The sequence below is a fragment of the Octopus sinensis genome, linkage group LG12 (assembly GCF_006345805.1).
Source record: "Octopus sinensis linkage group LG12, ASM634580v1, whole genome shotgun sequence".
Classification (NCBI taxonomy): domain Eukaryota; kingdom Metazoa; phylum Mollusca; class Cephalopoda; order Octopoda; family Octopodidae; genus Octopus; species Octopus sinensis.
In genome coordinates this window covers 23340556-23366976 of record NC_043008.1, presented here as the reverse complement: position 1 = coordinate 23366976, position 26421 = coordinate 23340556, and the positions used below count along the sequence as shown (strand labels likewise).

Sequence of the window (26421 nt, the reverse complement as noted above, 5' to 3'; positions counted from 1 at the left end):
TCTAATGGTGCTTAAGTATCTATCCAGCTGCAATTTGAATGATTCCACACTGCATCCTGATAGATTTCTGACATGTACCGGAATGGAGTTGAATAGTTGTGCTCCTCGAACCAACAGACTTGATTCTCGCAGGGTTTTTGCTGCCTGGCCAGCCTTTTTGTTGATTGGTGGTAGCTAGCAGCGTCTTCTGAGGCGCAGTGAGTGGTAGGTTTTGATACCAAAGTTTGGCACCTTTTGCTCTATCATTTTCCAAATGTATATAATTCGGTATCGCTCAAATCTTCTTTCTATTGAGTACATCCTCAAGGTTTTGAGTCTTTGCCAATAGTCCAGGTCCCTCGTTTCTGAGAAGTATGAGGTAAAATTTCTTTGGAGCAATTCCATCTTAGACAGTTGGCCCTTTGTTGTTGGTGACCACAACTGAGAACAGTAGTCAATCCTCGGAAGTATCATACTGTTCCAGAGGGTTTTCATTGTTGAGGTATCTCTTGATTTGAAGGTGCGCAAGATCCACCCGCTGTACTTTCTTGCAGTAAGACAGACTGAGTCAAGGTGTTCTTTGAATTTTAGGCTGGTTCCCATGTGGATGCCTAAATCTTTCACATACTGTTTTTCCATTATTTGTTGTCCTGATGGGTTTCTGTAGTTTGTTGTATTTTTCAGATCTTGATCTGTTCCGTAGCGAATTAGTTCAAACTTCTTATCATTGAACAACATGTAGTTTGTTTCCTGCCATTTATATATGGTGGTCAGGTCCTTTTGTAAGGCCTCTGTATCCACCTCATCTTTGATTTGTCTCATGACCCTGGTGTCATCAGCAAAGGATGAGACATTGCTGGTTGTATCTTCATCTATGTCAGAGATGAGGATGAGAAACAGGATTGGGCCGAGTACTGTACCCTGAGGAACACTGCTGGTCACAGGTGATGGTGTTGAATGGGTTCCATTCACAGTGACTGTTTGAGTTCTATTTGTAAGGAACTCATGTATCCATGTACCAACTTTTCCTCCTACTCCTAGCTTTCGAAGTTTGTGACCCAGGATGCCATGATCTACCTTGTCAAATGCCTTGGCAAAGTCGAGGTAAATAACATCTGTGTTGTATCCATTCTCTAGGTTTTCTAGGATTTGGTCATGGTGTGCCAGTAGTTGGGAAAGACATGATCTACCTAACCTGAATCCATGCTGGTTGCAATTCATCAGATTGTTGGATTCCAGGAACTCAACCAGTTTTCCACGAACTATTCTTTCGAAGACCTTGATAATGTGTGATGTCAGTGAGATTGGTCGCTAGTTCTTTGGTTTTGATTTGCTGTCCCCTTTATGTATTGGAGTTATGTGTGCTTCTTTATATGTATTTGGTATTTTGCCATTCTCCATAGATTCCCTCCATATCATGTAAAGGGGTTTCAACATTTGTACCTTGCAGTTTTTAAGTATCATGGCATTGAAACCGTCAGGCCCCGCAGCCGAGTGCATGGAGAGCTTGTCTATGGCTCTTTCTATGTCTTCTGGGTTGAAATCAATGTCGGATAAGGTAGGTTTAGTATGGTCGATATCCTTGAAGAATTTTCCTGGGTCATGGATCTTCATGGTTTTAGATGGCTCACTGAAGACACTTTCATACTGTTGACCCAACATTTCTGCCATTTCAATAGGGTTATTCACTACATCCCCATTTTGTCTCTGGAGAGGTCCTATTGTTGACTTGGTATTCAAGTATTTCTTTGCAAAACTGTAGAAACATTTTGGATTTTTCTTGATGTTTTCTATGGCTCTCTTTTCTGCATTGTTATGTTCTTCATCATAGTGTTGTTTTAGATTGTCTTCTAATCTGTATATTTGGTCAAGGACTTTCTGTAATTCATGTTTTGATGTCAGCTTAGGTGTTTTGTTTCTTAGTCTTGACCTTTTGCGCACCAGGATCTTTCGCTCCCGTGGTACAGGTTTTTTTTGTGGATTTGGTTTTCTTAAGAGGAATATTTTTTGCACATATTTCTTCGATCTTGTTTAAGAATTTCTTGTGTTTATCTGGCCCAGTAAGGTAGAGATCCCAGTCAATGATTTGTAACTGGTTGTTAATAGTTTCCCAATTTGCCTGGTGATAATCATACCTGCATAGCTTTGGCATGACCTTTTGTTTAAGAGTTGTGGCATTGGGCTCATTACCAATGTGTAAATGCATTTCAATAATATTGTGGTCTGAAAGGATTGTTGGGGTTGAGTGAAGGTCAAATAGCGTGTCCTCGTTGTTGGTGAAAACCAAGTCGATCGTATTATTATTTCTTGTTGCTTCTGTCATCATTTGTTTGAGGTATAATTTCTCTGTGACTTCCAACAGTTTGGCTGCCTGTATTTGTTCAGCTTTTGTCCCCAGTTTTAGTATGTGTCCATGTGGCCAGATGATGTTAGGGAAGTTGAAGTCACCAAGGAGGCTAATGTCTGGCATTGGACTCGCCATGTTTCCCAGAATTTGTTGGAGCTTTGTCAGTGGCTCAGTGAAGGATAATGTTGGGCTGTTTGGCGGTCTGTACATTATTGTTACAACTGTATTAAGTTGGATGATTTTTATGCACAGCAGGTTGCAGTAGGCATTTGATTCATTGACAAGTTCTATGCATGCATAGGTATCATGGATATACATGATAACGCCCCCATGGGATCTGCCTTGTCTATCACATCTGATGATGTTGAATCTATTGATTGTGATTTCGCTGTTGCGGATGTTTTCGTTGAGATGACTTTCAGTAATTCCAATTATTTTGGAGTTGTTTTCTGTTGCTAATTCTTCCAAGAAAGGGACTTTACACTGTTTTGTTTTCGGATAAAGACCCTGGATATTTGCTGTTATTATGCTTGTTGTACCGGATACATCTGTCCTATTGTTGGCAAGACTGTTGTAGTTGCTGGGACTGTGCTGACTGGATATTCAGTCTGCTGGGCTGTCTGTATTTGTTGTATGTGCCCTGTAAGTCCAGGTGTCAGCCTTTGTATCAATGTTGCCTGGTTTTGCTGAGTCATCTGTATGGAGTACAGCTGTTGTTGTAGTTGGTAGATTATGCCTAAAAAACTGCTTTCATTCATTACTATATCGAATTTCTGCGAGTTTGGGTTTGTTACAGCTGATGTATGCAATTGAGTAGCATGATTTTCATTCACTGTTGAGCCATGACCTGGTTTCCACATTTTTGGGAAATGGTTTTCATACCCTGCTGAGCTTGGTCCTGGTGGTGTGGGTTCAGTAGTTTTTATGCGAATTGTACCCTTCAGGTGCATAAATTTGCAATTCTCGCCAAAACATTCTTTTTTTCTCAGCGAATTGCGGCACATCTTTGGGTGAAGGAGTTCACATTCTCGGCCATTTTGGCATCCTTTTTTTCGATCAGTACCGAAGTTGATATATGGTTTGCATGGTTTGGGGTGACTGTACGTGCACCCTGTACCTGAAAGACCATGTTTGCACTTGTTGCGCCTGTAATGGATACATACTGGCCTTTCTTCATTTGAGCGTTTGCTCTGAATCTGTTTCTTTTCGTGGGAGGTTTGGTCTTTTTCTGCAGGATCTCCTGTTTCTTGTTTTGTAGGTGTTTGCATGTCAGTCTTCATTCTTGTCATTTACAAGAGGCACTTGGATGGCCTGTGTGTGGCAGGATTTATTTGCCATGTCAGTTTCGCCAATCAATGTCTGTTTAGAACGGCCTGTCTGTGGTAGGGTCCTAGGTTCATTCGTTATTGTGGCCCTTGGTGAACAATAACCGCATAGCCAGTGTAAGCCTAGAATATCTGGAATGGTGTGGTTATTTATCTTTTTTAAGTAGCACACTTCGTGTATTCCTTGTCCACAGATGAAGCATGCCAAAGCTGGTTTTTGGCCAAATGTAATGCAGTACTGTTTGTCACACATTGTGCAAGTCTCCGGGAGGAAGTTTTCAATCCTTGTTATAATCCAGTTGGTGAGGTTTGGTTTTGTGAGCTCAACTTGGACACCATCATTCAAGAAAGCTGCTGCTTTCTTTAACATCGTAAACTTACAGTTGGTGAAAATATTTTTGTATATTGCTCCACTTTCCTGTTTGATATCATATTTCGACAAGACACTTTTTATATCTTGATTTTGTGTTGATGAGATGATTTTCAATATGATGTCTGTGGCCAGGCAAGTGTTGCTCTCTGAGCTGGCAGTCCGTGGATTTCCGTTACCGTCATCGTTTATGTGGGCGGTGGATTGTGAATAGCTTGAGATTTAGAATTGTTTGACTTGAATGGAGAGGGGGGAAAGGAGCAGTGGTTGATTTTGTACACTGGCTGAGATAGTAGTAGTAGTAGCAATGGTACTTGAGTTGTTAGTGGAGCTATGGTGGTGGGATATGGAGGAAGTAAGAGTGGTTGGGATGGGTCACTGGCGAGGTAGAATGGAATGTTTGGCTTTGGCCACTAGGAGTAGTAGGGGAGAGAGGATGAAGAAGGGGAAGTAGCAGTAGAAGATGGAAACAATGATGATGACGATAATGACGATGATGATGGTGATGGCAGTGGGTCTATTAGTTCTTTTAGCTGCTGATGTGAATGTTGTAGTTGTATTCACTTCAATATATGACCAGTTGCGATATTTAAAGATGTGTTTTTTTGTTACTGTTGCTGTTGTTGTGAACTATTTATTGTTTTTCAGTGTCTTCGATTCGTTGTTGATCACTTAACCAAGTTGTTTGTGCAACAAAAAAATATAGATAATAACATTAAATGGGCTGTAGTGAGTAAAAAAATTTCAGGCTAGTTTATCCACGTGGTTACAGGTTTCTCACAGTGAGATATGAAGCAGAGTTATTAAAGAGATGGCCAACTCTTTTAGCAATGAAATTGAAGTTTGAGGCATGTATGTTATCGGTTTGAGAGAGAATGAACCATGAGTTAATGAAAGTATCCACTTCAATGTACGACCAGTTGCGATATTTAAAGATGTGTTTTCTGTTACCGTTGTTGTGAGCTACTTATTGTTTTTCAGTGTCTTCGATTCGTTGTTGATCACTTAACCAAGTTGTTTGTGCAACAAGAAATATAGATAATAACAGTAAATATAGGTAATGAATATAGGTAATGGCAAATAAGGATAGAAATATTCAAAATATTAACTTCTGTGGTGTATTGAACAGTAGGAGACAATAGTACTGGTATATGTTATAATTCTGAGATAATGTAAACTATTGTGTGTTTGTTAATAGGAATATTGTGTGCTTACGAATAATTATTATTATCGTTATAGTATTATATCTTTCATAATACGTGTTCACGATACAAAAACGTAGCTTTCACTGGAATTAAGGCTTTGTCGTTTTTGAGAAGGAAGAATTTTCAGTTGAGTTTTCAGTTGAAAATTGTAAAGTTGGGTTCATATGTATTCTGTTCCAACAGCTACTTACTGGTCAGAGCGAGCTGAAACACGTCTTGTTAGTTCCTGCTACTATATATATATCTTGAAACTCCCTTTGGTCATGACTGACCGTGGGATTGCACCTAGAAAGTTACCCTCTCAGGCACAAGTCCGGGCAAGGTTGTTTATGGCAGACCAGCAGTTGCCCATGCATACCAGCCTCCCCTCTCCACGCCACCAGTGTTATCCAAGGGAAAGGCAACAGCAGATACAGCTTGGCACCTGTGACATCGCAACTCATTTTTACAGCTGAGTGAACTGGAGCAACGTGACATAAAGTGTCTTGCTCAAGAACACAACACGCAGCCCGGTCCGGGATTCAAATTCACAACCTCACAATCGTAAGCTCGATGCTGTAACCACTGAGCCATGTGTCTTCACATACATATACTCTTTTAATCTCTCTTTACTCTTTTATTTGTTTCAGTCATTTGACTGTAGCCATACTAGAGCTGCCGAACCGCTAAGTTACGGGGACATAAGCACACCAGCATCGGTTGTCAAGTGATATTGAGGGTGACAAACACAGACACACAAACATATACACACACATACATATATATATATATATATATATACACATATATACAACGGGCTTCTTTCAGTTTCCGTCTACCAAATTCACTCACAAGGCTTTGGTCAGCATGAGGCTATTGTAGAAGACACTTGCCCAAGGTGCTGTGCAGTGGGACTGAATCCAGAACCATGTGGTTTGTAAGCAAGCTACTTACCACACAGCCACTCCTATGCCTATATATATATAAATATATTCATTTATACATACAAATATGTACATAGCTAAATATATATGTATATATACATGCATATATGGGTACAGGACATTAAAAAACGTTGAACACAATGAGAAACAAGAACATAGAAAACAAACTTTTTTTGAACAACGAAAAATACACACAGAGAAATGAGACATGCAACATAAAAGAATATTCCTCTTCATCAGTGTCCCTGTTGCATGTATGTATGCATGTATATATCTATGTGTGTGTGTTATTGTATCTGTGTTTATCCCCCTCATCACTGCTTGACAACTGGTGTTGGTGTTTACGTCCCCCATAACTTAGTGATTCTGCAAAAAGAGACCGATAGAATAAGTACTAGGCTGTAAAACATAATTCTTGGGACCGATTTGTTAGACTTAAACCCTTCAAGGCAGTGCTCCAATATGGCCACAATCAAACGACTGAAACAAGTGAAAGAATAAAAGAATATACATATATATTATAGGCACAGACATGACTTGGTAAGAAGCTTGCTTTCCAAACACATGGTTCCAGGTTCAGTCTTATGTGCAGCATCATGGGAAAGTTTCTTCTATAGCCTCAAGTGGATTTGGTAGACAGAAACTGAAAGAACCCTGATGTGTGTGTATATATATATATATATATATATATGTATATGTTTCTGTGTTTGTGTTTGTCCCCCCCACCATCATATGACAACCAATGTTGGTGTGGTTACATCTCTGTAATTTAGCAGTTCAACAAAAGAGACCAATAGAATAAATACTAGGCTTACAAAGAATAAAAGAATAAATAATATATATATATAAATGTATATATATATATATATATATATATATATATATATATATATATATATATATATATAAAAGTGAAGTTGTGTGTGTGTCTGTCTCCTACGATTTAGATTCCTAAGTACTCCCACATTTTGCGGTGCAGTTTAACCAAATTCGGGTATCTTATAGTCGTGATTCATATCGAGCCTGTCTAGGTATTAGCGCATGTCTACGATGAGTCTACAATTTAAAAAATAATTTACCATAATTTTTTTCCATTTTAACGCATATTTTTTAAATAAAGGGAAGGCGGCGGAGTTGGCGTCCATGCTCACACCTGCACCTGTATTGCTTATCCCTCTTCTTCCCTCCCTCGTGAAGCTGTGGGGAAGGGAGTGTAAGGAAATCAACGTCGTAAAGCGTTGTCAAGGAGACCAGCGTTCTTTTAGAACAACGACTTCATGGCTTGAAGACACCAAAACAGAAATGGCTAAGAAAGCCCAAAAGCAAATTCTACAAAATCGGGAAACACGCCACACAGGGAAGGTTTCCCGTGCAAAGAATTTGCACAACCGAATGTTACAGTTGTTGCACAACTTTTACTTAAAAAATATTATCCCGGTGGTGGCGGTGGTGCTGGTAGTGGTGATGGTGGTCGTGGTGGTCGTCGTGTTTGTGGTGGTGGTGGTGTTGTTGTTGTTGTTGGTGGTGGTGGGGGTGGTGATGATGGTGGTCGTGGTGGTCGTGGTGATGATGGTGGTGGTCGTGGTGGTCGTGGTGGTCGTGATGGTGGTGGTGATGGTCATGGGCGTAGTGGTGGTGGTGGTCATGGTGGTAGTGGTGATGGTGGTGATGGTGTTGGTCGAGGTGGTGGTGGTGGTGGTGGTGGTGGTGGTGGTGGTGGCTGAAGCTGTCGTCTGGGTTCTTCCAATTTTTTCGTGTGTCGGTGGCGGCGTTGGCGTTCATGCTCGCACCTGCACCTGTGTAGCTCCTCCCCTTCTTCCCTCCCTCGTGAAGCGTTGTCAAGGAGACCAGCGTTCTTTTAGAATAACGACTTCATGGCTTGAAGTCGCCAAAACAGAAATCGCTAAAAAAGCTGAAACAGATCCACAAAATTGGTAAAAACCGCCACACAGGGCAGGTTTCCTGTGCAACCAATTTGCACAACCGAATGTTTTAGTTGTTGCACAAATCTTTATATCTATATATATAAAACTGTAGTTGTGTGAGTGTCTGTCCCCTTCGATTTAGATTCCTAACTACTCCCACATTTTGCGGTGCAGTTTAACCAAATTCGGGTATCTTATAGTCGTGATTCATATCGAGCCCGTCTGAGTATTAGCGCGCGTCTACGATGAGTCTACGATTTTAAAAATAATTTAACATCCTTTTTCGTGTGTCGATGGCGGCGGAGTTGGCGTCCATGGTCACACCTGTACCTGTTTGCTTCTCCCCCTTCTTCCCTCCCTCGTGAAGCTGTGGGGAAGGGAGTGTAAGGAAATCAACGTCGTAAAGCGTTGTCAAGGAGACCAGCGTTCTTTTAGAACAACGACTTCATGGCTTGAAGACACCAAAACAGAAATGGCTAAGAAAGCCCGAATTGGCATCTATAAGGGAAGTAACTCTCTAAAAATGCTTATATAGTTATTTCCTTTACAAACCCGAGCAACGCCGGGCGATACTGCTAGTTATATATAAAAGTGAAGTTGTGTGTCTGTCTCCTACGATTTAGATTCCTAACTACTCCCACATTTTGCAGTGCAGTTTAACCAAAACCGGGTATCTTATAGTCGTGATTCATATCGAGCCCTTCTGGGTATTAGCGCGTGTCTACAATGAGTCTATGATTTAAAAAAAATTTACCATCATTTTTTCCATTTTAATGCATTTTTTCGCTATTATATAAGGGAAGTAACTCTCTAAAAATGTCTACGATGAGTCAACAATTTAAAAAAAAAAATACCATCATTTTTTATTCCATTTTTAATGCATTTTTTTTGCTATCTTTTTGCTATAACTCTCTAAAAATGCTTATATAGTTATTTCCCTTACAAACCCGAGCAACGCCGGGCGATACTGCTAGTATATATATAATATAATACGCACACACACACGCACACTGCTATTAGTACTGTTGAACATACCTCCATGTTTTTTAGCCAACAATGTGTTTTACACTGATTGTAAACAATCTTTCTGTGTGCGGACAGAGAAAGAGGGAACAAATGTATGCTTCTTTCAGATCTTGTTGGAATTGTCATCAGCAATTGTGCACTTTTAGTATGTGTCCGCAAACGCACTGATTATAAATCCACCAATATTAAGGGTCAAAATATACTGGATAGACCAACTTGCACACTTAACATGTTTCTAGGTCACTACATCACACAAAAAAATTATTGGTGTGTTAACAGTTTTGTTTTATTTCTATAATGTACTACAGAACACATATTCATAGTTTTTTTTTTTTCATTTTTTGTGTTACAACTGTACATATTGTACTGATGTATTGCTTACAATTGTCATAATACAATGGCTGAAACATGTAAATTTAGCTCTAAGGTATCTATTCATTATCACTGAACTATGTGCATTACCAGTACTTATTTTATAAAGCCTGAAGGGATGAATGGCAATGTCTATCCTAGAATAATTTAAACTGAGCTATGAGATGTATGAAACTTAGTACTACAACATATTTAGTCTAGGGCTCATTCAGATAAATATACAAAATAAATATTTTAAGCAAACTGCGAATGCAGATACAAAACTTTTATAAAAGTGTTTGCCAAATTATTGGAACATGCATTCTTTCTCTCTGCCAATCAAACAAAAGCTCTCATATTCATTGTACATTTATGATTTATATTCCACTTCAAAATCTTAATATTCAGTAAAAGAATAAATCTTACCGTTTGTTCACAGATGAATGTAGCAAAAATTACAGTTACATATCCTAAGATTCCCCTGACTTTGCATGAATTGGCTATTTTGAAACAAGCACAATTGATTCTTGGTGGTTCAATTGAACACTGTGGAACAGATAAACCCCAAGGATCAAAAGGGTTTTGAGATATAATTTGATCTCCAGTACACAGTATTTGGGTTTCTCCATTTGGTGCAATCAGAAGATCTACTTGTACTGCTGTGACGAAATCACTGGGAGGATATGCTTCAATAATTCCTCCTGAAATGGTGAACATTTAATTGAAGAAATATACAGAAACAAAATTATCTGAAACCAAATTTATTACCTGCTTTGATTTCCAGTATTAAGTTACTAAATCTCTCAAGGAAATGTATAAATATCTACAACCTCATTTTTTTTCTTATTTGTGCTTATTGATATATATGAAGTACATCAACAAGCAATTGGCTGGCTGCTTACATAACAAACTTTATAGAAGTTTATAAAGTCCTTTCCACTATGAATCAAACAAGCATAGATATTACATTTTTGTCGTATTTAAGAACTTCAATCCCAAGCATTTGTCCTCTTCAGGTAATAGAATTACACCATCATTCCACTACCTGGCTAAAATCTTCAAAATCTCTACTAAAATAAAGTGTAATTAAATATTAGGTTTCTTTTGTGAAAACACACAAAGAAAGAAAATGTTTTAGACCACTTTCTAAATATTTTAAATCTAGAAGAAATAGAAATTTAGTCTTGCTCCCAATTCTTCACCCAGTGCATATTAGAAGGTATCCAGTGCAAAACTTTCTACCTAACATGCTAACCTAATACCACAATCAGTCTAACAAGAGACCTTCCACTAGGTCATTCTGTCTGCTAGAAATAGCAACCTATTGAGTCTCAAATCACATTCTTCAAAAAGGAAAAGCACATCAAATAAGGTAGTTCTGGGGGCATCATGTCTAAAAAAGCTGAAATAACCAGGGAGGGAATGAATTTGATAAAAAATCTGTTCAATCAGATCTGATTTGAGGCTAACAACGGCAACCCAGTGTGATATGTGTCCTCAGTCTATTCCTTCTACCTTTTGTCAATAGTATCTACTTCTCTAAACATGCTTGCTCTATCACAACCCACTGAATTACATATGTAATAGATCACTCACTCTAAAATATGCGGTTACCAGAACCAAATAGACAGAGGCTAATCAACAGCAACAACATATTATCCATACTACTGATATGTGGGATCATGAGTCAAATTTCAAGAAACTTGATTTCTTGAAATTTGTCATTTCTCATATGGCATCTTCCCTTGAAACTTTGCAAATAGCCATTTCAATATATTTGTTGATGATCTACAAACAGAAAATATTCCCATATGCAACTAATGCTATTTTCACAAGCTCAAATAGAAGAAATATTTAATATATTCAAAACCAGAAACGAACTGATCTGACTTTTGTTACTTAATACTTTTTTTATGATACTAAATTATTCATTCAAAATATAGACACATTAATTTTGTGACAGAGAAAACAAACTGCATCATGGAATGTATAATTCCAAAATATAAAACTTGTGTCAATTCACTTGAGTGACCAATTGATTGTATTACATCAACAGGTCAATTGACACCAAAGTTCTTTAGGAGTAACAGTTGTTCTTTCTCTTGATAGAAATATGTACAGGTTCAACTAACTGCCAAAAATATTACTATTTGTCATTTCTACCATATTCAATGGCATTTCAAACTATTTTTATCATGGTAACTGGATAGCTTATTTTTTTTACAAATTCAGAAATGAAATGTAAAAGGAAGACCATAAGTTTACAAATATATCATAACATTACCTCTTAAAAGAAAAGCTTTTTTATATATTTCCCAGGCACAATATCTGGACTTATTTACTGGATTTGCATAGTGTTTGAGATACTCAGGAAGTTCATTGAGAAGTATATTAAAAGAAGATTCCTTTTAAAAGAAAAGTAAGGTTTAATAAAAAAAAGTTTACATGTACATATAATGCTTATGCTAAAGCTTCAAAAATTCAATATAAAACCAATATCAAAAAATAATGCAATGTGTAACTCACATGAGCCCATTTATGGGTCCATTTGTCTCCATATCGAATTGCTTCTTTATAGATTTGAACAAAGCATTTCAAATGCATAATATCACAATAGGCTATACCATTGCTAGAAACAGTTGTGTCAAATTTCAAAAGCCACCTTCCTATTGTCAAGTTTTCAATAATTAATTGAGCCAAAGACTCATGAAGCTGAAATAGAGACAGATGCTTAATAGATATGAAAGGAACTTAAAATTATTTACTTTTCATTTTTGCTTTTTTTAGGAATTAATGTGTAAAGGGTAGTGAATATAGTTTTAATAATATAGTAATTGTAATAATGAATATACTAAAAATACTCATGAAATTTATTCAGAGATTTTTTTTTCTGTTTCTATGAAAAAAAAAACATTAAACATCAAAAATTTGAAATCATCGATTATAAAGATTTAAATAAAAATGAGCAGTGAAGATAGCTGAGATGGTAGAATGCCAGGTGAAATGTATTTCATATAAATAAATGACCTTAGTTTAATTTCTCTGTATTTTGTATTCAAATTCTGACAGGATATCTGTCAGAAGAATTGGCACCCATTGAGAAGAAACCTTCATCATACCAAGTTCATTGTGCAAAGTATTCTCAACTCTTTCATGAGGTATGCTAATTGAGATGATATAATAAACAACTGTTAAATACAAAGGTTAATTCAATGAAACAAGCTAGGAAAATACTTTTTGTACATAATTAAAAGAACAATATCCAAATGAGCACAATACTGTCAGTAATCTATTGATCAGCAAAGTCTATCACCAAGGTTTCATACCTAGTTGTAACTATAATCATTTCTCATATGTTATTACAAGGCTCAACTGAAAAGTTCATAGGCTGACTATAAAGGAGTGATGCATTAATTTTAACTCTACTTATTAATAGCTGCATTATTTCTTTCCAGGTAACCAGCATCTAATTGTTTAAAGAAAACTTAAAAAGTAACAAGTAATGACATCTCTTGAAAATTGACAAAATTGACAAGTACCTGCAGGAAAAGGGTTTAGCATCTAGGGACATTCATGCTGACATAGTTGCTACATTTGGAGATAACTCTCCAGCTTTATCAACAGTGCAAAAGGGGGCAACTGAATTTAGGAGAGGAAGAGAGAGTGTTGAAGATGACCCAAGGTCTGGACATCCTAGAACTGCAACCACTGAGGAAAACATTAATCCTGTTCACCACATGATGATGAACAACAGGCAATTGACTATAAATCAAATAGTCAATGCTATTAGCATACCTCACAAGGGAGTTGAGAATACTTTGCACAATAAACTTAATATGATGGAGGTTTCTGCTTGGTGGGTGTCAAGTCTTCTGATACCTGTTCAAAAGTGCACCAGAATGATCACATCATGAGAAAATCTAACATTGTTTCAGGCAGATCCAACTGATTTCCTTGAATGTTGCCTAAGCTTCATCACCTTGAGCCAGAGACAATACATGCAGTAGAAACACTTCTCCATTGCTCTAAAGAAAACCATGTTCATTTCATCTGCAGGGAAGGTGATGGCCTCAGTTTTTTTTAATACAAAAGGCAATGTATTTATTGCCTATTTTCAAAAGGGTCACACCATCAATGGAGAGTACTATGCCAACTTGCTGAGGTAATTACAAAAGGCACTCAAGATCAAACACCCAGGAAAAACTGATGAAAGGGGTCTTGTTTCATCAGGACAATGCTCCAGCACACAAATACTTCCTTTCAATGACTGTTGTGCATGACCGAGGCTTTGGACTGGTTGATCACCCTCCCTATTCTCCTGATTTGGCTCCATCAACTACCATCTCTTCCCCAACAGGAAAGAAATATTTGGCTGGGATCCAGTATCACAGTGATGATGACATTCTAATTTTTGTGACCGACAGGATGAAAAATTCTTCAACAATGAGATCCAAGCACTGCAATACCAATGGAAGAAGTGTGTGGTCACAGTGGGGGATTATGTTGAAAAATAAACCTCATTTGGTCACATTCCATGAAAGTTTCTTGATCAACCAATGAACTTACCAGTTGACCCTTGTAATAGCAAAATAAAAAGATATTAACATCACACAACTGCATTTCCTTTCTCAACAAATATGACACTATGTAGGTATTTAAGAAACATCACCATCATCATCATATAACATCTGCTTTCCATGCTAGCATGGGTTGGACAATTTCACAGAGGACTGACGAACCAGATGGCTGCACCAGGCTCCAATCTGATCTGGCAGAGTTTCTACAGCTGGATGCCCTTCCTAACGCCAACTACTCCAAGAGTGTAGTGGGTGCTTTTATGTGCCACTGACACGAAGGTCAGTCAGGCAGTACTGGCAACGGCCATGCTCAAATGGTGTTTTTTACATGTCACCTGCACAGGAGCCAGTCCAGCGGCACTGGCAATGACCTTGCTTGAATGCTTTTTCACGTGCCACTGGCATTTTTATGTGTCACTAGCATGGAAGCCAGTCAGCTGCTCTGGCAATGATCATGTTTGGATGGTGCTCTTAGCACTCCACTGGCACAGGTGCCAGTCATCGAATTTGATTTGATTTCGATTTCACTTGCCTCAACAGGTCTTTGCAAGCAGAGTTTAGTGTCCAATGAAGGAAAGGATATGCATAAATGGGCTGGTTACACCCCTGGCATAGGCCAAGGCACTTACAACTCAGATTCTATTTCTAAACAGTACAATTCCCCACACACACATACACACACATATTGATTAATGTAAAGAGTCTGAACCATTTAGCTGATGATCTAGAGAGCCAAATCTATAAAGTATTTCTCACAATATGGGTTTCTTTGCACTGTCACAGACTTTAACTAAATCATAAAAAATCAAAATGACAGGTTTCTGTAAGTCTTTTGCCTTTCATTACAACTATCTGGCCAAAAGTATCCTATCAACTGTGCCTTTTTGAGGATTTTGAGATTCAGGCAAGATTTGTTCAGAAAGTTGGTAAAGCCAATTTTCTGGAGGAGTCTCTGGATTAAGATATTGTCATCAGTATATAAAAGAGAGATTCCTTTAGGGTTTCCATGCCATTGAATATGGTAGAAATGACAAATAGTAAGATGACCACAATAACAGTATCTTCAATGCTGTTAGCTACAGATCTTTGCACCTATATTTGCAGAATCAGGTGGCAAAAACTAACCTTTAAAGATGTTCCTCCCCACTTCTATAGTACAGTGGGAATGGAATTAAGACCAGGTGTCTTGTAGTCATGCATCAGACATTTGCAGTATCCATTTCTGTTTGATATGTAGAAGTTGCCATTCATGTCTGCTTTAGGAATGTGGAAAGATGAGCATAGCAATTATCTGATAGTGTTGATTCAATAAGAGAGTGCCTTACCACAGTGAATTTACTCCTGAATTCAACATCAGTTGGGTTTTAGCAGAGAGGAATGTTTACACCTTGTTTTCAATGTTTCTGAAAGCTATATTAATGAAAATAAGTTAAGATGCCAACCTTTGAGTTATCATTTAATGCAGGTGAACTGGGGAGTTTGTCAATTTCTGACAATTCAGAGCAAAAGCTTTCTATGATCATAATCTGTTAGCTACAGAATGCAGATGAGTGTGTCTATAAAGCAACATTTTCAGCCATTTATTTAAACTTTCTCTGCTAACTCATCAAATTCAATTACATGAAATAGATGGGGTTTGAGATTTAAATTTGATAATTTTCTAAGATTTTAATTCTTGTGTATAAGGGGCTCACTGAACTTGAAGTGCCCTGGGCCCAACCGTGGTTTAAATCTGGTCCTGCTTCAACATAGCTTTGACTTTGAAGTGACACCAAAGGAGAAGAAAAGATGAAAATCACTACTTTCTCTTTCTATCTTTAAAAAACAATGGCAGTAGTGAGACAATAGAGAGCAAGAAATATACTGTCTACTTCAGTATGTCAGTTTTGAGTTCACACCTTTTTTTTCTTACTCGCAGGACCTGGAGGAATAGCTTCTACAATACTCCTAGACTCATGAAATAGTTGCGCCATTAATGTTCATGAAACTTGCTATCCTTTGTGGGAAAGATACGGGCTGTAAAGAATTCCAAAGACACAACAAGGGAATTGAGAGAAGAAAGAAGTGGGATGGCAATGCTTGGATGGAGGTGGCATGAGCCCAGTAGCTCCAAGGCATAGAGATCATTATATAGTAATGGTAAAAAAGGTAGAAAAAGGAGATGGTATTGAGAGTAACAACATTGCTTTTACCATATTCCTCTGAGGCAAGAGCCTATAGGAGAATGATAGAGAGGAGTAGATAATCAGTGGATCTTGGGGAAACCACACTGGCAGTCATTATGAAGAGAGAGACATTCAAGTTGTTGAAAAGCGTCTTTACCTCAGAGGAAATAAAGTCATTATTGCTGAGATAAGTGAGTGACAAGAAAAGTGGAAGCTACATATGCAAAGACATCACTTTTGAGGTGAAATTAGGATAAGACTAGTTGGAGATTTGTATCTGAGAGATAAATAAGAAAGTGTGGACTGCATGTAAATAACAGATGATGAGTGGGATTTAGATTGGAAGTTCACAGATATTGGTGGTGAAAAGAGAAAATTGTCCAGTGAGTTAACTTGTGGTTTTTGGCATTTTGAGAAAGAGCAGATGGTGGCATTGCATTGAAAAATCATGACAGTGTCAAGCTTGAGTTCTGGACTGAATACCTGCAACAGAGCATGTCTGCTTTAGGAACCAAGGGCCAAGCAATGGTGTCAAACTGAGCAATACCATGTACTAATCACCAAAAAGGATAATGTGACTACAATGTAGTAGAAGAGTAACAAAGGAATAACAAGATTTGGAGGATTGATAGCTTTTTGTTGTTTTAATCATAATAGCATATTGGTAGTTGTAGTTGTGGCAACAGCAGTAATGCAATAGCAACAGTTACAGTATCAGAAGTGGTAGCAGCAGTAACAATAGCAGTAGCAGCAATAGCAGTAGTAGCAGCAGATGTTGAAGCAGTAGAAGTAGAAATCAAAGGCAGTTGCAGCAGCAAAAGCAATTGTCACAGCAGTAAGCAGAAGCAGTAGCAAAGGCAATAGTAGTAGAATCAGTAAGCAACAGCTGCACTAATAGTAGCATCAGTAGCAGCAGTATTAAGTGCGGCAGCAAAAGCAACAGCAGCAATTGTAGTAATAACAATAAAAGCAGAAAAGGCAGTGTTTTTTTATTTGTCAAAATTTGTGAAGTTTTTTTCCAAACAGCTTTGCTAGAGTAGTTGTTGAGTACTTTGCCAGATGTAGTTGTTGATTAAGGTACAATAATAAAATTCAGAAAGACAGACAGTGTGTGAGAGAGAATCGTGACGTGGTAGGAGAGAAATGTGTTCGCAAGGATGACGGTTCACTTGCGCTAAATGAGGATGCAAAGAGAGAGGCTTGGAGACGCCACTATGAAAGGTTGCTGAATGAGGAAAATGAATGGGATAAAGAGAGTCTGCCGAATGTCGACCCAACAGAGGGACCAGCAATCCGAGTTAACAGTTCCTTAGTAGTTAAGGCAATTACAAGCATGAAAACAGGGAAAGCTCCACGCCCATCAGGAATTACTGCAGAGATGCTCAAAATATCTGGTAGTGTCGGCTATAGCCTAGTCACCCGTATAGTTAACCAGGTGATACACGAAGGAGTCATACCCAATGACTGGTGTAGCAGCATAATAGTCAACTGCTACAAAGGTAAAGGTGACGCCCTAGATACGAATAACTACAGGGGTATCAAGCTGCTGGATCAGGTAATGAAGGTTACGGAGAGGGTTATAGCCCAATTAATTAGAGAGAGAGTTAGCTTAGATGAGATGCAGTTTGGGTTCGTGCCAGGAAAAAGTACTACTACCTAGCCAAAGATAAGCCCCTGTACCTGGCTTTTGTTGACATGGAGAAAGCCTTTGACAGGGTCCCCCGATCCCTTATCTGGTGGTCAATGAGGAAACTAGGGATAGATGAATGGTTAGTGAGAGCTGTGCGAGCCATGTACAGAGACGCTGCTAGTAAGGTGAGGGTTGGCAACGAGTACAGTGAAGAATTCCGGGTAGAGGTTGGGGTCCACCAAGGTTCAGTCCTCAGTCCCCTCCTATTTATCATAGTCCTCCAGGCAATAACGGAGGAATTCAAGACAGAATGCCCCTGGGAGCTCCTCTATGCTGATGACCTTGTTCTAATTGCTGAGTCACTATCAGAACTGGAGGAGAAGTTTCAGGTGTGGAATCAAGGATTAGAATCGAAGGGCCTTAGAACCAACCTAGCCAAAACCAAAGTCCTAATAAGTAGGAAGGTGGACCAATCACAAACAACTTCAGGTAGATGGCCCTGCTCGATCTGTAAAAAGGTGTAGGTAGAAACTCTATAAGGTGCACCAGGTGTAAGCTATGGACACATAAGAGGTGCAGCAATGTCAAAGGAAGGCTAACTAGGAAAATAGTTTTTGTCTGTGGCAGATGCTCAGGAGCAATAAACACTGGAAATGTGCAGAGACCAACTTCTACCACGTTCCAGGGAGACAAACTAGAAGTAGTTGATAGCTTCCGCTACCTAGGTGACCAAGTCAGTAGCGGGGGTGGGTGTGCTAAAAGTGTAACTGCTAGAGTAAGAATAGCCTGGGCAAAGTTTAGAGAGCTCTTACCCCTGCTGGTGACAAAAGGCCTCTCGCTCAGAGTAAAAGGCAGACTGTATGATGCATGTGTACGTACAGCCATGCTACATGGTAGTGAAACATGGGCCGTGACTGCTGAGGATATGCGTAAGCTTGCAAGAAATGAAGCCAGTATGCTCTGATGGATGTGTAATGTCAGTGTTCATAATCGACAGAGTGTAAGTACCTTGAGAGAAAAGTTGAACCTAAGAAGCATCAGTTGTGGTGTGCAAGAGAGACGTCTGCGCCGGTATGGTCATGTGACAAGAATGGCTGAAGATAGCTGTGTGCAAAAGTGCTACACCCTAGCAGTTGAGGGAACCTGTGGAAGAGGTAGACCCAGGAAAACCTGGGACGAGGTTGTGAAGCACGAACTTCGAACTTTAGGTCTCACCAAGGAAATGACTAGAGACCGAGACCTATGGAAGTATGCTGTGCGTGAGAAGACCCGGCAAGACTAGTGAGGCCATAACCCGTGGCCTCTACCTGGTATGTAGCCAGTTGACTTATACATACCTTTCCTTCTTGGGACACAAAACTCCACTTGCGAAGACCCGTTGAGGCAAGTGAAAATCAAAAAAATTAAAAAATCAAAAAATCAAAATCAAAATCAAAATCAAATCAGAAAGCAGAACCAAAATCGAAGTCGATCAACATCAATGGAAATTGCGGCTGTGATACCAGTGCCGGTGACAAGTAAGCGAACCATCCGATTGTGGCCATTGCCAGTACCGCCCCGACTGGCCTCCGTGCCGGTGGCACATAAAAGCACCATCCGTTCGTGTCCATTGCCAGCCTCGCCTGGCCCCCATACCGGTGGCACATAAAAGCACCATCCGTTCGTGGCCACTGCCAGCCTCGCCTGGCCCTCGTGCCGGTGGGATGTAAAAAGCACCATCCGTTCGTGGCCGTTGCCAGCACCACCCCGACTGGCCTCTGTGCCGGTGGCACGTAAAAGCATCATCCATTCGTGTCCGCTGCCAGCCTCGCCTGGCCCCCGTGCCGGTGGCACGTAAAAGCACCATCCGTTCGTGGCCGTTTGCCAATACCGTCTGGTGCCTGTGCGGGTGGCACGTAAAAAGCACCCACTACACTCGCGGAGTGGTTAGCATTAGGAAGGGCATCCAGCCGTAGAAACACTGCCAGATCAGACTGGGCCTGATGCAGCCTTCTGGCTTCACAGACCCCAGTTGAACCGTCCAACCCATGCTAGCATGGAAAACGGACGCTAAATGATGATGATGATGATGATGACAGATTGTTGTTGTTGATTTGGTTAGGTAAAAATCAAAGATTAACAATAAATAAAAAAATTTAGCTGCTAGATGAATAGAATTTACCTAATAAGTTGAAATAACAGGTATCAGATAATTTTATTGTGTTTTACTGGTGATCAAAGGTAGATTTTGATGTTTTACTTAGTTTTTTTTCATCTGCGCAGCTAGTTTTGCAATGTGATAAGCATTGATGTGCTTATTAGAAACATATATTTATGTCTTGCTTTGTTCACAATCAACAGAAAAACATTATTCTGCTAGTATCTTTGTCCGATAAGTTGAGATTATGTACATATATGAAGAAAGTTATTTCAAACATATATTTCTTTACTGCCCACAAGGGGCTAAACACAGAGGGGGCAAACAAGGTCAGACAAACGGATTAAGTCGATTACATCGACCCCAGTGCGTAACTGGTACTTAATTTATCAACCCCCAAAGGATGAAAGGCAAAGTCGACCTCGACGGAATTTGAACTCACAACGTCATGCCAGACGAAATACCGCTAAGCATTTCGCCCGGCGTGCTAACGGTTCTGCCAGCTCACCGCCTTTCAAACATATATTCAGTGCATGCACTGCACGTTCACAAAATGTATTTTATTTCTACCTAATCAAAATAACTATTTACACAAGTAATGAGTGAGTGGTACCAGTCTGTTAGGCCTAAAGTTAAAATCTTGTTTATTATGGTACCGCAACCAAAACTCATCCCCCAACTTCAATCTATCATGTGTACCATTTCACTCTTAATAACAGTTTCAAATTTTGGCACAAGACTAGCAGTTTTAAAGAGGGAGAAAGTCAATTATACTGACCCCAGTGTGAAACTGATACTTATTTTATTGACCTCAAAAGGATGAAAAGCAAAGTTGACCTTAGCAGAATTTAAATCAGAACAGAAAGACAAATGAAATGCTGCTAAGCATTTTGCCTGGCATGCTAGGGATTCTGCCAGATCACTCCCTTGTTTCACTTATAATTATAAAAACAATTCACTGCCAGAACTAGAGAAGAAATTTCAAGTGTGGAAGCAAGGTTTAGAATCAAAGGTCCTTAGAGTTGATTTAGCAAAAACTAAAGTCGTAATAAGTAGGAAAGAGGATAAATCACAAATCTCCAGTGGTAGATAGCCCTGCTCGATATGTAAGAAAAGTGTAGGGAGAAACTCCATAAGATGTACCCAGTGCAAGCGAGTAACACATAAGAAGTGCAGCAATATCAGAGGAAGGTTAACTAGGAAAATATTCTTTGTGTGTGGCAGGTGTATAAGTACAATAAACACTAGAATTGTACAGAAAATAGACTCCATCAAATGCCAGTGGGGATACCTACTGTAGAAGTAGTTGATAGCTTACATTATCTAGGTAACCAAGTCAGCAGCGGAGGTAGATACTCCGAGAGCATAGCCGCTTGAATAAGAATAGGCTGGGCAAAGCTCAGAGAGCTCCTACCTTTGTTGGTAACTAAGGGCTTCTCCTTCAGAGTGAAAGGCAGATTGTATGATGCCTGTGTGTGAACAATCATGCTACATGGCCGTGAAATATGGGCAGTAATTGCTGAGAACATACAAAGGCTTGAAAGAAAAGAAGCTAATATGCTTCACTGGATGTGCAATGCCAGTGTACATGTACAAGAGAAATGTTGGCCATAAGAGACATCAGATATGGTGTGCAAGAGAGACAACTGTGCTGGTATGGTCATGTGATGAGTATGGACAAGGACAGATGTGTAAAGAAATGCCGACCTCTAACTGTGGATGGATCCTGTGGAAGAAGTAGACCCAAGAAGACAGGACAAGGTGGTGAAGCATGATCTTCAAATGTTGGACCACATGGAGGCAATAACAAGTGACCAAGACCTTTGGCGATATGCTATGCTTGAGAAGAAGACCCATCAAGCCAAGTGAAATTGTAGTTGTGGCCAATGCTAGTGTCATGCAACTGACACCAGTGCTGGTGGTATGCAACTGACACCCATGCTGGTGGCATATAAAAAGCACCCATTACCCTCTTGAAGTGGTTAGCATTAGGAAGGGTATCTAGCCATAGAAGCCATGCCAAATCAGACTGGATCTTGGTGCAGCTGTCCAGCTTGTCGGTTCCAGTTAAACCATCTAACCCATGCCAGCATGGAAAGCAGAATTTAAATGATGATGATGATGATGATGATGATGATGATGATGATGATGGTGGTGGTGATGGTGATGGTGGTGATGATGATGATGATGGTGGTGGTGGTGGTGGTGGTGGTGGTGGTGATGGTGATGATGATGATGATGATGATGATGATGGTGATGGTGGTGGTGGTGGTGGTGGTAGTGGTGGTGGTGACGATGATGACAATGATGATGATGAAAAACTCCATTTTTATAGACTGAAAAAAAAATTAATAAAGAAGCCTTTGACGAAGTAGAAGGGGATAGTGTATCACATGGGGTAGAGGACAACTGGACGTTTCTAAGGGACAACCTGCTGAGAGCCACTGACCAGATCTGTGGCTGGTGCAAAGTCCCCTCTCGTCCCAAGGTAACATGGTGGTGGAACAGTGTCGTAGACAGGGCTATTAGAGAAAAGAGACAGACTTGGAAGCACTGGAAGAATGGTGGTAGCAGGGAATTGTATCAGACTGCTAAAAGGGAAGCTAGGAGACAGGTCTATCTAGCCAGAGGGGAAGCAGATAAGAAAAAATTTGCCAATGTTCTGCGCCGTGAGGACCAAAGACTGGAGGTGTTTCGCGTTGCAAGACAGTGTGTGAGAGAGAATCGTGATGTGGTGGGAGAGAAGTGTGTTCGCATGGAAGATGGTTCACTTGCGCTAAACGAGGATGCAAAGAGAGAGGCTTGGAGATGCCACTATGAAAGGTTGCTGAATAAAGAAAATGAATGGGATAAAGAGAGTCTGCCGAACGTTGACCCAACAGAGGGACCAGCTATCAGGGTTGATAGTTCCTTAGTAGCTAAGGCAATTAGAAGCATGAAGACAGGGAAAGCCGCAGGCCCATCAGGTATCACTGCAGAGATGCTCAAAATATCTGGTAGTGTCGGCTATAGCCTAGTCACCTGTATAGTTAATCAGGTGATACATGAAGGAGTCATACCCAATGACTGGTGTAGCAGCATAATAGTCAACTGCTACAAAGGTAAAGGTGATGCCCTAGATACAAATAATTACAGAGGTATCAAGCTGTTGGATCAGGTGATGAAGGTTACAGAGAGGGTCATAAGGCAACTAATTAGAGAGAGAGTTAGTTTAGATGAGATGCAGTTTGGTTTCGTGCCAGGGAAAAGTACCACTGATGCTATATTCCTGGTAAGGCAGCTGCAGGAGAAATACCTAGCCAAAGATAAGGCCCTGTACCTGGCTTTTGTTGACATGGAGAAAGCCTTCGACAGGGTCCCCCGATCCCTCATATGGTGGTCAATGAGGAAACTAGGAATAGAAGAATGGTTAGTGAGAGCTGTGCAAGCCATGTACAGGGACGCTGCTAGTAAGGTGAGGGTTGGAAATGAGTACAGTGAAGAATTCCGGGTAGAGGTAGGGGTCCACCAAGGCTCAGTCCTCAGCCCCCTCCTATTTATCATAGTCCTCCAGGCAATAACGGAGGAATTCAAGACAGGATGCCCCTGGGAGCTCCTCTATGCTGATGACCTTGCTCTAATTGCTGAGTCATTATCAGAACTGGAGAAGAAGTTTCAGGTGTGGAAGCATGGTTTAGAATCGAAGGGCCTTAGAGCTAAAACCAAAGTCGTAATAAGTAGGAAGGTAGACAAATCACAAACGCCTTCAGGTAGATGGCCCTGCTCGATCTGTAGAAAAGGTGTAGGTAGAAACTCTATAAGATGCACCAAGTGTAAGCTATGGACACATAAGAGGTGCAGCAATGTCATAGGAAGGCTAACTAGGAAGATGGTTTTTGTATGTGGCAGATGCTCGGGAGCATTAACCTCTGAAAATCTGCAGAAAACAACTTCCGTCACTTTCCAGGGGGAAAAACTAGAAGTGGTTGATAGCTTCCGTTATCTTGGTGACCAAGTCAGTAGTGGGGGTGGGTGTGCTGAAAGTGTAACGGCTAGAGTAAGAATAGCCTGGGCAAAGTTTAGGGAGCTCTTACCTCTATTGGTGACTAAAGGCCTCTCGCTCAGAGTAAAAGGCAGACTGTATGATGCATGTGTACGAACAGCCATGCTACATGGCAGTGAAACATGGGCTGTGACTGCTGAGGACATGCGTAAGCTCGCGAGAAATGAAGCTAGTATGCTCCGTTGGATGTGTAATGTCAGTGTTCATAGTCGACAGAGTGTAAGTACCTTCAGAGAAAAGTTGGACCTAAGAGGAATCAGATGTTGTGTGCAAGAGAGACGATTGCGCTGGTATGGTCATGTGGTGAGAATGGATGAAGATAGGTGTGTGAAAAAGTGCCACACCCTGGCAGTTGAGGGGACCTGTGGAAGAGGTAGACCCAGGAAAACATGGGTCGAGGTGGTGAAGCACGACCTTCGAACTCTAGGTCTCACCAAGGAAATGACCAGAGACCGAGACCTACGGAAGTATGCTGTGCGTGAGAAGACCCGGCAAGACCAGTAAGAACAATCAAAATCAAATCATATATCAGAAAGCAGGGGTTAAGTGACCCATCTGTTCGTGTCCGCTGTCAGCCTCGTCTGGCACCCGTGCCAGTGATACGTAAAAGCACCATTCGCTCATGGCCGTTTGCCAGCTCTGCCTGGCCCCGTGTCGGTGGCACGTAAAAGCACCATCCGTTCATGTTCGTTGCCAGCCTCGCCTGTCCCCGTGCCGGTGACACGTAAAAGCACCGTCCGTTCGTGGCCGTTGGCCAGCTCTGTCTGGCCCCGTGTCGGTGGCACGTAAAAGCACCATCCGTTCGTGGCCGTTTGCCAGCTCTGTCTGGCCCCGTGTCGGTGGCACGTAAAAGCACCATCCGTCCGTGTCCGTTGCCAGCCTCGGCTGGCCCCCGTGCCGGTGACACGTAAAAGCACCGTCCGCTCGTGGCCGTTTGCCAGCTCTGTCTGGCAACCGTGTCGGTGGCACGTAAAAGCACCATCTGTTCGCGTCCGTTGCCAGCTCTGTCTGGCACCTGTGCAGGTGGCACGTAAAAAACACCCACTACACTCGCGGAGTGGTTGGCGTTAGGAAGGGCATCCAGCCGTAGAAACACTGCCAGATCTGACTGGGCCTGACGAAGCCTTCCAGCTTCACAGACCCCAGTTGACCCGTCCAACCCATGCTAGCATGGAAAACGGACGCTAAACGATGATGATGATGATGATGGTGATGAATGAAGCTAATTATCAGAGGATCATAATGAATCTGCAGTGACTTCCATAATGAAATTTCCCAACTGCTTTATTTATCATGACAAAGATAGTAGTTATAGAGTTCCTATCACCACAATGCCTTTTTAAGTCAATTTTAATGGGGTTGGGGTTGTTTTATCTATAGGAATCCTTTATTATTGAATAACATATTGACTTAAGAACAGATGCCTCTGTGTAATGAGTTTCTTTTGAGATCAGCTATACAAAACAACAGTGAACTAAACCACACTATGTTACTTATTTGTTGCAAGTCAGATAGAACCATTAAGACAAAGCACCTTAGCCAGAAATGCACAATAAACTATCAATGCTCAACTCTTCATCTGTCAGTACAGCAGTTCCCTATAGATCCATGTTTTTAAATGCTTAAAAATGAATCCAAAAACAACCTACTTACCTGCTCTTCAGTATAGATATCAAAAATTCCAGGTGGCATGTTTACTTCAGAACTCTGAAAAATTCGCTTGACTCCTGACTTTGTAGAATACAGTTGGGCTGTTTCAGGATCAGGACCAAGAATTGCTAAGTCTAATTGCTTAGCCACTTCCATGTCATCCATATAAACCATGCCTGGAACAATGTATGCTTCACGACCTTTCACTAAATTTTTTATTCTTCTCAGTGCTACAGGACTATATTTCAGCATTGATGCAAGACACATCTTTTTTCTCTGAAATAATGATGTATGAGTAAATAAACATCAATGTGATATAAGTAAATGAAGATTAAAATATGGGTGGATGAAAATAAAAATATGGGGAAATAAACATAAAAATAATTTCTATTTTTTCAAATTTGCCAAATACCATTCCTCTGCTACTTATTTGGCCTTATTTTAAGGTAAAAATATTCTTTTGAAAATTAGAATTCATTTCATCATTTAGTATAAGCACCAAGACATCTGACAAAAGTAAAGCTATAATTATTGCATCCATGCTGTATTTCCTGATATTATCCATGGTGTCAAAAGTATAATTCCAAAGTTACCAATCATATAATGGGTAACACAAGTTTTAATAAAAAATGATTACTGTATCCATTTTGGCAGGGTTTTTATGGCTGGATACCCTTCCTAGCACCAACCACTCCACAAAGTGGACTGAGTATGTTCTATGTGGTACCAGCACAGGTGAGGTCAGTTATGGCAGGGTTTTTACAGCTGG

General features: G+C 40.2%; 1 protein-coding gene across 1 annotated transcript in view; it reads right to left on the bottom strand.

Moving 5' to 3' along the window:
* The window catches only part of LOC115218047 (IQ domain-containing protein H-like), a 396498-nt gene that overhangs the window by 98789 nt on the left and 271288 nt on the right, over positions 1-26421 (bottom strand). Inside the window, exons 13-16 of the mRNA XM_029787806.2 lie at positions 25656-25928; positions 11978-12163; positions 11736-11856; positions 9878-10152 (exon numbers count right to left, since the gene is read on the bottom strand). Of these exons, the coding sequence (XP_029643666.2) occupies positions 9878-10152; positions 11736-11856; positions 11978-12163; positions 25656-25928 (855 nt within the window). The remainder of the gene's footprint in view (positions 1-9877; positions 10153-11735; positions 11857-11977; positions 12164-25655; positions 25929-26421) is intronic.